This window comes from Pteropus alecto, unplaced genomic scaffold, assembly GCF_000325575.1.
Source record: "Pteropus alecto unplaced genomic scaffold, ASM32557v1 scaffold110, whole genome shotgun sequence".
NCBI classification, from domain to species: domain Eukaryota; kingdom Metazoa; phylum Chordata; class Mammalia; order Chiroptera; family Pteropodidae; genus Pteropus; species Pteropus alecto.
In genome coordinates this window covers 10,893,173-10,904,625 of record NW_006431920.1, presented here as the reverse complement: position 1 = coordinate 10,904,625, position 11,453 = coordinate 10,893,173, and the positions used below count along the sequence as shown (strand labels likewise).

At 45.1% G+C, this 11,453-nt stretch overlaps 1 protein-coding gene and 1 pseudogene across 1 annotated transcript in view; one reads left to right on the top strand and one right to left on the bottom strand.

Moving 5' to 3' along the window:
- RUFY4 (RUN and FYVE domain containing 4) overlaps nucleotides 1–125 on the top strand; it is a 16,915-nt gene extending 16,790 nt beyond the window's left edge. The window contains exon 11 of the mRNA XM_006906800.1: nucleotides 23–125. Within this exon, the coding sequence (XP_006906862.1) occupies nucleotides 23–125 (103 nt within the window). The remainder of the gene's footprint in view (nucleotides 1–22) is intronic.
- Nucleotides 126–8,604: 8,479 nt separating this feature from the next.
- Nucleotides 8,605–9,331, bottom strand: LOC102885229 (annotated as a pseudogene).
- Nucleotides 9,332–11,453: the final 2,122 nt, after the last annotated feature.

Below are 11,453 nucleotides of genomic sequence, written 5' to 3'. Positions count from 1 at the left end.
CTCTTTCCACCTCTGCTCCCAGGGTCTGTGGAGGCCTGGTTTGCCATGTGTGCTCTGTGGATTATAAGAAGCGAGAGCGCTGCTGCCTACCCTGTGCCCAGAAAGAAGAAGCCCAGGCTGTCTGAACAAGACACACCCAAGACTGGCCACCCAACCCTGCCCTCCCCCCACCCCTCTGGCCTGACCAGTACTACCTTCTAGAACTTAGTGACCTAAGGCAGACAGCACTTGTGTGGCCAGACTGTGGTGTGGAGAGTTGAAGGAGCTATGCTGGCAGTCGGGACACAGGTTCGAGCCCTTCGTCTACCACGGATGAGCTGGGTGACCTTGGCAAGGCCCTCAGTTCTCTGGGCCTTTTCTGTAATGTGAGGGAGTCAGGCACCATCCATGCAAAGGCCCTTCAGGCTCAGAAAGTCCTTGACCAAAAATATCACCCACTGGCCCCGACATTTCTCTCCCACACTCCCTCCTCGCCTAGCTCAGCTTTCATGACACTGCACAGTCTTGGGGTCCTCAGGCACTTCCTGTCTGGAGTTTGCTTCAGGAATCTATTTTTGTTGCATTTTGTTTTTAACAGCCTTCCCAAGGTACTATTAAGATATAATACACTTTGCATAAATTGCACAATTTGATGAGTTTTGACTTTAATTTGAATCCCTGATACCATCGCCATATTCAAAATCCTGAACACACCCATCAGCCTCAAAGTTTCCTCATGCCCTTGATAATTTCTTCCTCCCACTTCCACCTCCCCATCCCCCGGCAACCACTTTACTGCTTTCTATCACTAGAGACAAATTGCATTTTCTAGAATTTTATATATGCACTCTGAATTGTCTGCCTTCTTCACTCAGCATAATAATTTTGAGATTCATCCATGTTGTTGTCTATATCCATAGTTCCTATTTACTGTTGAGTAGTATTCCAGTGCACGGATATACCACAATTTATTCATACATTCACCTGTTGCCAGACATTGGGGTTGTTTCTACTTAGAAGCTATTACAAACAAGTTTCCTGTAACCATCCGTGTGTGACCCTTTGTGTAGATATATGCCTGTATTCCTCTTGGGTTAATAGCTAAGAACGAAATGGCCAGGTTGTATGGTAGGTGTATATTTAAGAAACTGCTGAGTTACTTCCCAGAGAGGTTGTATATTGCACCCTCCCACCAGCAGCATGTGGGAGACCCAGTTGCTCCCCCGGGCATCTGGTTTGGTGGGCGGGAGAGGTGGCACAGACATAGGACTTGGGCTTCTCTGTCTTTTCCTCCCAATCACTATGAAGAATTGATCGGTTTCAAGTTCTGAGCACCTAGAGGGAGGAACTGAGTCTAGGTGACTCTCTGTGTAGTGTTCACTGAGCTAGACTTTAATAAAGACAGTTGATAAGAACTCGTGTAGCTCCATGGTACAAATTATATCCTCTGACTGCCCAAAAAGTATTATGCAATTTCTGTGTTATTTACTGGACACCCAATTGTGGTGTTTCTGAGAAAACTGTTTCTGAAGAAGTGTGGGCCCTACTCTATGACAAGGCAATGAGCTGTCCTACCTAGATTCCAGGGAAGACGCCGTGGCCTCAAACAGGCCTGCATACTATTCCTTTGCCCTCTGCCTCACACAAACTGCCAGAGCCTCTGCATGCAGTAGTTGGGCAATCCTGTGGCTCTGACTAGAGCCTGTGGACTGTCTCTTGGGGTCAGGGCCACCCAGGGTTGCATCCCATTACCATCGTGTGGAGCAAGAGTTTTGCAACAGCAGTTCCTGCCCTGGAGAGCTGATGAGAACTTCTCCTTAGCGAAGTCAGTGACAAGGTGGGTAGGGTGGGGGAGGGAAGAGCTGTGGCTCTCAGAGCAATCAGAGCAAAACATCGCCCCTACCCTGAAGGTCAGACTTGCTCAGATACTTCTATTAGGGCAGGGTTCTTATTACGATGGAAGACATCGTATTCTGGTAGGACCTCCAGCGTGGAGTTCAGACTTGCCTGATGAACCAACGGGAGAGAGAAGACCTAGCAGAAGCCTATGTTCAAAAAGGAAGTGAGATGCTCCTGGATGAGAAAACATCAGAAGGAAATCAGGGGCCAAGAATGGAGGAGCTTAACCTTCTCCCTCTGTTTGGGAGTGATGGAAAGGCAATGCTGGCGACTAGCCTCTAGCCCAACACCACTTTCCCCAAGAGTCCCCACCAAGTCCAATGGAGAGCACAGGAATTCTACAAAGACATTGGAAAAGCTCGTTAGACCTTGGGGACCTCCAGCAGAAGGTTCCACAAGGGTCAACATAGATCTCCCCAGAGTGTGGAACTGTGAGAGTGCCAGAGCTTCAGCAGTGACTCCAGGCCACATATCTAGCACAGTAGCCCCCAGAGAAGCATGTGGTGGACACCTCCAGTAGACTTCCTCAAATTCCTGGGGGATAAAGCCCTGCACAAGCACACGGATCTGAGCCTGTGAAATCTGGATTATAGCTATTAATGTGACTTTGTTGTGCTCACAGGCTGGGGTTGCCCTGGGAAATTTGAGCAACATAGTTATTTCTTTAATTAGATGTTACTCAGATACTCCAAGGTCCATCAGTTTCTCCACCACGTCAATGCATTCAGTGCTCAAGAAAATTGAATTGAACACCTAGGATATGCCGAACACTAATTGACTTGGGGATATAGAGATTATATATACACACAACACCTGCTTTCATGAACCTCACAGTTGGGCCGAGGAAGCAGCCAAACAGATGATTACAAAACCCCATAACTGAAGCCATGATAGAGTAAGCCTGGGGGTGCAGAGTACGGGGCAACAGTCCGTGGAGCTGACCTCTGAGCTAAATTTAAAAGGAAACGGGAGAGTTGGCCAGACCGAAAGGCTGGGGAAGAGCATGCCAGGGGAAAGGCAAATGCATGCCAGGCCCTGAGGAAGAATGAGAACTGTTTTGGGCGGAAGTGCGAGCGGTTCCCTGTGGCCGAAGGGGACGTGGTCTGAAATGAGACTGGAGAAGTACACAGGGGTCAGATGCAGGGGCACCAAGTGCACAAGTCAGGAGTTTGCCTCTGCCTGAGGATAATGGGGGTTCTTGAAGGCTTGTAAGAGGAAAAGAGTGTGATTAAATTCACACTTTAGGGAGCTCGTTCTGGTAGCGGAGTGGAGGATGAATAGAGCGGGGAGAGGTCTGAGGCAGAGAACAGTGGTAGTAGCAGCAGCGGCAGCAGCCACGGCCAACGGTACCAGGCACTGTTCTAAGTGCTTTGTACACACAGACTCATTTAATCCACATGACAATCCTGTGCAGTAGGTGTCCTCATTATCTCATTTTATGGATGATGAAACTGCGACCCGGTGAGATTAAATACTTGCCCAAGGTCAACAACCAGGCAGTGACATCGCTGGGGTCCTAACTCAGATAGTAGGAAGCTACTATCACAGTCGCTTAGTTGAGAGAGAATGAAGTGTTGCCTAACACTGTCAGTGAAGATGGTGAGGAGGAGAGAACCAAGAGAATGCTGAGGAGGAATGTCTGTCCAGAGAAAGAGGGAGGGAGCGTGAGGGGCGTGCCCGCTTCCGGCTTGGGCAGACAGTGGATAAGAGGGTGCTCAGGAGGAGAAGCACGTGTGTCAGGGAATTTCGCGAAACCAGTTTTCTACATGTTGAGTTTGCAGAATCTGTGGAACCTCAGGGGAGATAGCAGGAGGTAAGTGCCTATAAGAGTTTGAGCTTAGGAGAGAGCTCAGAAGAGAAGCCGAGAACAATACGTGTGAGAGACATTGGCGTATTGAGTGGTAGCTGAAGCCAAGGAAGGGAGTGAGCTGGCCTAGGGATAGCAGGTAGAGAAGAGGACCGAGGTAGAACCCCGAGAACATTCATAGCTGAGGAACGAATTGAGAAATAAAGCCACAAACAAGACCGAGAGAGGTTCAGGAGAAAGAAGGAGAGAATGGGATTAAATGATGCAGAGCTCAAATAAGCTAAGACCTTAACAGTAACCATTTCACCATAAAGTTAAAAAGCATGCAGCAGGCTAGGAGAAAAGTTATCATAATTGACAAATATGAGATAGTATGAATAGAGAAGGTAACGGGCCCTTTTATAAGCTGATGATGGGAGGGTAAACTGGGACAGTCTTTTGGAAGGGCCACGTAGTTGTGTTTATCAAGATTTAAACATGCACAGATACTAAAGCCACAGAAACACTCGTACAAGTTCCCAAAGACTTACATCTAAAGATGCTCATAGCAAGATCCTAAATATATATCTATAAGGTAATTATCAAATAAACCATGATACATACATACCAGGAACCGTCATGTCTTCACTGAAAAAAAGTGAGATGAATCTATATGTACTGATGTGGAATAAGTCCATGATGCATTGTTAAGGCGCAGAAAAATATTACTAGTTAACTATCTTTTTCATTAAGGAAAGAAGGGAGGAAAACATGTATATATGCATGGGGAAAAGTCTGTAAAGAAACAAATATGGGTGAACAGAGGAATGGAAAGGCATCTTTAAGTTTTACTTTAATTTATGTTTTTGAATCACCTATATTCTTTACAGTATGCATGCTTTATTTTTACGATATGGAAACAGTTTTGTTTAAGAAAAGGATTTATTGGATTTAGGAACCCAGATGTCCTTGGTAGCCCTGGCAGAAGCTGTTTCAGCAGAGCGGTGGGAAGGAAGCTAGTTGCAGTGGGTCAAACAGTGAACAAGAAGGCCAAGTTCTGGGGAGACATCTGTTTTTTCAAGAATTTTGCTTATAAAAAGGAGGGTACCGAGGAGCACTAGCTAAAGGGAACCTAGAATAGAAGAAAGGGAAAGACACGTTCAGGGACCGAAGGAAAAGGTGGTTGAAGGGCAAAGGGCAGGGAGGCAGGGTCCCGAAGGATAGAAGAGGCAGTGAGTCCCATAGCCAGGTGTAGGAATTCACCAGAAAGAGAAGGAGGGGGACTTCTCACTCTGACCATAGAAGAAGGGAAGAAAGTGCTCATGCAAGCTCAGGCAAGTCTGTTAGCTGGAAGCTGGGGTTGCCTGCATCTTACTTTGAAAGGAAGACAGAGATGGACTAAGCAAACTTCCACCTTCAGACTGGAAGTCTCCTCCAGAATCCATTAGACAAGGAGGCGTGAAAGTCCCCCGTGTGGATACAGAATCACCAGGTGGAACCAGGACAGACCGTATGGCCCATCTGTGGGAACACCTCCCCTGGTAGGCCTCTTGGATTTCCCCCTTGGCAAAGCTGGGTCAGAAGTTTCCCCATAAAGCCTGCTTCACTTTTTCCTGTCCAACAGCCCTGACTGCTACCAAGCCCTGAGTCACAGTAAAGGTGTCAGAAGCCACTTCCATAACAACAGCGGCTGCAGCAGCAACGGGAGGTAAGTGAGGGGTTCAGTCTTAGGGTTGCTGGGGACATATTCCTGATGGAAAGGGGCTTGGAAACTTCAGTCCGAGTCCCCTGAGAACTGAGGTGATGAACTGTAGACTCTCTGAGCTAACGATAATTAAGTCCTCACCTAGAAAGCCTAGTACAAAAGAACTTTCTGCAATAATGAGAATGTTGTATATCTGCACTATCCAGTATTGTAGCCACCAGTCACGTGTGGCTGTTGAGCATGTGAAATGTGGCTGATATGACTGAGGAACTAAATTTTTTTATTTTAATTAATTTAAATTTCAGTAGCCACATGTAGCTGGTAGCTATCATCCTGGACAGTACAGGTTTAAAACGATCTCCTCACTTTCTAGTGGACCGCCTCGAGGCCCAGAGACAAATAACTTGTCCAAGCTCACCTTGATCATTAATTAACCGCAGAACCAGGATTGGAAGCTGGTTCTTTATTCTCCCCACAATCCACATGTATGTGCTGGGCTCAGTGGACATGAAATCAGCCTAATGAAAATCAAGAAGCGGCGCAGTTGAGAATTGTCAAATCTGGACTCTCTTTTCTATAGCTTTTGCATTCATTCGGCTGTCTGGGACAGAGAGGTCAGGTAAAAAAAAAAATTTTTTTTAAGTCTTAAAAACTATTTAAAACATAGTTTATCTGTGTCATTCTAGGTCAAGTTGCTTAACTCCCAGAGTCTGAGTTTCCTCATTCACGGGGTTGTTGTGAGGATTAAATGACACAAATTCTGCAAATCACTTTCTTCCAGAAGCTAGACCCTCATAGGCATTCAGCAGCACAGCTAGTGTAACTATTGTTATCCAAGTCAGAGTGAGTTAAGATGTACATTGAAGTCCGCCTGGACAGCAGACCCACTGCTTTCCACTGCTTGGGGATATAGTGGGAGAGACAGCATGCTATATAGTTGATAAACTATTTCAGTAATAATGATCATGACAATAAATGCTAACATAGTGCTTTACATGTGTCTTAAGTGCCTTTTGGGTAATCCTTCATTTCATTCTCAGTGCAACCTGATGAGTTAGATTCTATCATTGGCCTCATTTTATAGATGAGTAAACAGAGACTCAGAAAGGAAAGGTCACTTGCCCAGAATTGCTCAGCTAACAGAGTTCTTCACTGCTGCTCACATCTGCCTCTCTCCATGTGTAATGAGCCTCTGTCCAGTCTTAGCGTCGCCTGGCCAGGAGTCATTGCATTCTTCTCCAACATGGGAAAGAGAGAGGTAATAAGGAATTTTGCTAAACAGTTGGACTCAGAGCTTCTTTCCTTGGGGTAGGCAGCTTAAGCGAATTTGCCACAGGCTTTGAGTAATCAGCGGACCCTGGGATGCATGCTGGGAGAGACTAGGGTAAGGAGTGGTGGAGGTGGGGGTCTTGGGAGGGAGCAGTGAATTTGTGTTTACTGCTCTGCCTGTATTTATCCTTTCAATTGAAATCAATAGCAAATTTGACAAAACATATTCTTAGTGTCATTCAACACTGTTTTCAAAAATGTGTTTAAACTTGGGTGTGATTTTAACTTTTACCAAAAGGCTTTCTTTCTAAACTAGATGGTCTTGACTCCAAAGGTGGTAACTACAGTAGATCCAATCCCAAGTGTACAAGCCAAGAAAGAAGAGCAATGCTCTTAGAGAGTCTCATGGTCAAAGCAGATGGTTGTGGAGGGAGGTGAAAGACAAGGAGAGGTAGAATGGGGCCCCCACTTAGGGGTGGGGGTTCTAAAAAGAGATGTGCCACAGAGAAGGAATCATGAGGCTTTAAGGATTTCCGGGGTGGAGGTGGGGGGTGGGGGAGGGTAGAGACAAGAGGCATTAGGTCTAGGGAAGAAAGCCACCAGACTTTCGAGAAGCTTAAGTGCCATCTCTGTTGTCTTAATGAGCTGTTCCCCTTTGATATAAAAAATGTTCAAAAGAGGTAGTGTGGGATAGAAAGCACGGGGAAGCCCGAGGCAGATAGGATGTTCAGAGAGTCAGACAGGACAGATGAACAAGCCAGGGGCTACTGAGATCCGGGCAAAGATGAGAGGTATCTCTGCACAGTCCTGGGCAAACTACCTCCTTTGCGTGGGCCTCTGTTTCCTTGTCTGGGAAATGAAAAGATTGGCTAGAAAATGCCACAGGTCTTTTCCCAGCGTAAACCCTACCAGTCCATAAAACGTCTAGTGATCAAAAAGCTGACCTGGAAATTAATTATTCAAGTTATCAAGAGCATCCTGCACCCTCAGGAGCTCCACCCCAAAATTGAGCAATCTAATCTACTACTCACTTCCTCCACTGTGTTCTCACCACTTCCTCCCTTGCAGTCAGGCACATCTACTCTCCTGGAGGTGTCCGACAGGTGAAAAGCCCAGAATCCTGGTAAGTCTTGGGATACCCACCACTCCCACCATTCAGAATTTCTCTGTTGTGTGTCTCCCTTGACACCAGCCTCCATTAATCCAGGCATCTATCCTCACCCTTGATGGGCCTCACACACACCCCTCGGTTTCTTCATTCTCTCTCTTAGGCCTCCCTATCCTCAAAGGGAGAGCTTCGACCCCTTTTCCCTATACCTTCCTCCAACAACCACTTCGGGCAACTCGCTGCCCACCCCCTTCCCTTCCCAACTCAGCCAGCTCTCCCTGCTTTAGCGAGGTTTGAGTCTGAGGAAGGACCAGACACGAGACACTGTTGAGTTTTTCTTCCCATATATTAAGTGCAAATATGTATGGATATTTATAGAGAGAATATTGGAGTTGTATTCAAATGACTGATTTTTCTGTTGTTGTTAAAAAGATTACCTTAACTGTTGGGGATCTTGTAAATGTTTTTGTTCTATAGCATTCTCATGAAATAAATTAGCATCATCCCATCCATGGAGTTTTCGAACTACTCTGAGTTATTAAGAGGCTGGCAAGTTTGCTCAATGAGGGACTCTCCTGCTGGATCACTGAGAATGTGACTGGGTTACCATAAGAGCCAGCAAGTTCAGGGGAATTTGGTTTATCATTCCTGCAAGGTCTATTTCTTTAATTCTAGACTAAAGAATAGCAAAGAAAGCAATGCATGACACACCAAACAGTGGGAGTGAACCATGCATACGCAGGTTGACTTAATAATATCTAAAGAATTTAGCTTGCAAATATATTTAATGTCTGAGGTGCGTTTTTTTTTTTTTTTTTTTGGTTGTAAAATGATTCTTTATGGTTCTTAACTAGCTAGTCATTCCACTCCGCCACTGTTGATGTCATCTATTATGTCATGAGGGTGGGAGCCATCAACATGGCAGCTCATAGACTGGGCAGTCCCCAGAATCTCTTAAATGGTTCCAGAGAGTTTTCTAGCTAAAGATCAGTGCCACATTTGTCAGGCAACGTTGACAATCTTATCAAATGTGATATTTCCACTGTGCTTAAGGTTTTTCTGTTTCCTTTGGTCTCTTGGTGGTTCCTAGAGGGCTTTGATGACCTGGGCAGAGGCAGAGGTATCACCTCAATCTGGGCCTGTCTGTTCTGAATGGTCAGTTTCACTGTTATCTTCAGACCCTTCTAATCACCTGTCGCCTTGGCAACGTCACATTTTTGGAGACAGACCCAGGGGGGATGATCTTGGGGGCCAGGACAGATGTGGTACCTACTTCCTCACCTGTGCCCCTCAGGTACGAGATTTTTATCTCATTGGGATATAATTTAGGCAGCACGGTGGAGGTGGCTGGTATCAGATGAACCTGGATTTGAGACAAATGTAGAAAGTTGTACTTGAGTCTCCTCTGAACCAAAAGCTCAGAGGTATGATTTTTAAGAAAGCAGGTCGTAGACTGAAAATAGCATGTGGAGTCATCATATCTAGTTGGAATTTTGGCTACAGCATTTCCAGGCTCTGCGACCACAGGCTCGTTTCTGAGCTCCTCTGTGCCTGTCTTCTCACCAGTAAACAAGAGCTTAATCATGTCTATTCAAGGGAGATCATGTACCTGTGAGGTATAAAGCAGATCTCAGGTGTGTCATCTCCCTTCCCTTACTTTCTCCCTTTAACTGCCAAAGCATCCTCTCTAGAGATCAGTTTAAAAACAAACAAATAACAGAACATCTTCGCTGCCCACCATGGGTGGAGGTCGTTGCCCTGGCCTGGTTCTCTTTTGCGAGTTCTCTACTTTTGTCCTGACTTGAATGGAAGTAGAGCTCACTCATTCGCCTGCAGCCCAGCCCCAGCACAGCTGAGCACTGGATTGTTCAGAATGAGGGCTTATCTGCTTGCCTGCTGCTGCCTCTTCTCACAGGGCAGTTTCTGTGGCTGCCCCAGCCCTGCCTTCTCGCAGCCAATGAGCAGAAATGTGGGGTTCTCTTCTCTGCAGGCACAAGCTCTGTGCACCCATCAGTGATTTGCATCCTCTCTCAAAGGTGGGTCTTCTCTTAGGTCATTTGTTCCCTTACTAGTATCTTGGATCATCCGCTCGCAGAGATGACCCACCCTAGACCTTGTGACTTCATTGGCTATAACCCTGGGCCTCTGAGCAAACTTGCTCTTGACCATAGGATTACAGAGACAGTAATTTCTCCCAGGTCTTGCTGACAACCCTGGCTGAGCCAGCTGTACTGTTTGCCTCTCCCACTACCACCCTATCCTCCTGGCCAGACCAGGCCCCACCCTCATCATCACATCTTTCTAGATTTATAGCCTGATCGAATCTGTTCTATCGATGTACTGAGAAGGCAAGTCATCTGACCTCCATCACTTAGGGGAGAAAGTAATACCTAATCAGGAAGGTGAAGAATTCCATCACTCTAGGAGAAAAGAGCATTGTTTTTCCAGTTTTTCTTAACCCCAGCTTTCTTCTTTGCCATATAGGATATACGATAACAGATTTTCTTCTGCTAAAGAGAAAAGCTTCCTAGGACTTTTGTTGGTGTTACTGTTGTTGATGTTGGTGTTACTGTTGTTGATGTTGGTGTTACTGTTGTTGATGTTGTTTTAATATTTGTATCTACTTTGCAAGGCTATACCTCTTTGGTTAATCTTTTATTGAGAGATAATTTACACAGCACAAAAGTCACCCACTTATAGTAATTTTTAGCATATGCACAAAGTTGTACGACCATCACCACTACTGAATTTCAGAACAATTTTATCATCCCAAAAAGAAACTCTGTACTCATTAACATTCTGCCTGAACCCCCAGTCCCTGGCAACCACTAACCTACTTTCTGTCTCCACCAATTTGCCTACTCTAGATGTTTTGCATACATAGACTCATACAGTGTAAAGCCTTTTGTGTGTGGTTTTTTTCACTTAGGATAATGTTTTCAAGGTTTATCCGTGTTGTAGCATGTATCCTTCCTTTTCATGGTTGAATAATATTCCATTGTATGTGTATACCACCATTTGTTTATCCATTTATCAGTTGATAGCTGGATTGTTTCTATCTTTTGGCTATCGTGCTGCAATGAAGATTCACGTATAAGTTTTTGTGTGAATATACGTTTTCAATTCTCTTGGGTATATATCTAGGAATGGAATTCCCGATTCATATGTTAACTCTATGTTTAACTTTTTGTACAGCTGCCAAACTGTTTATCACAGCAGCTGCATCATTTTACGTTCCTGCCAGCAATGTGTGAAAAGTCCAATTTTTCCACCTCCTCCTCAACATAGTTATTATCCATCTTTATTTATTATGATCATCCTAGTGAGTGTGAAGTAATTCCTGAGACTTTTACTTTGTTTCTCTAACACTGGGTTCCATTGGAAGGTGGGTTACAGACTTGCATGTGGTCACACAATGTTCATGTTTATTATAAAGAAATGGCACCATGGTGATATATTTTGTGGTTCAAAAGGAAGCTAATTCAGTAGCTGCTTTGGTTTTGTCTATTTCACCTTGAAAACTGGAATAATATTTCAGAATGGCTGCAGCTTCCTCCGGAAGCAGGCTTTCTACTAACCCTATAACAAAGACAGAATCACCAGAGATAGGTTTATCTAGGGGTACAGGGAAGTCAAGGATGAGTGAAGGCATGCACTGGCAAGGTAAGAAGAAGCCCCACCAGGACTAGGAAGTCACCAAAATGAGA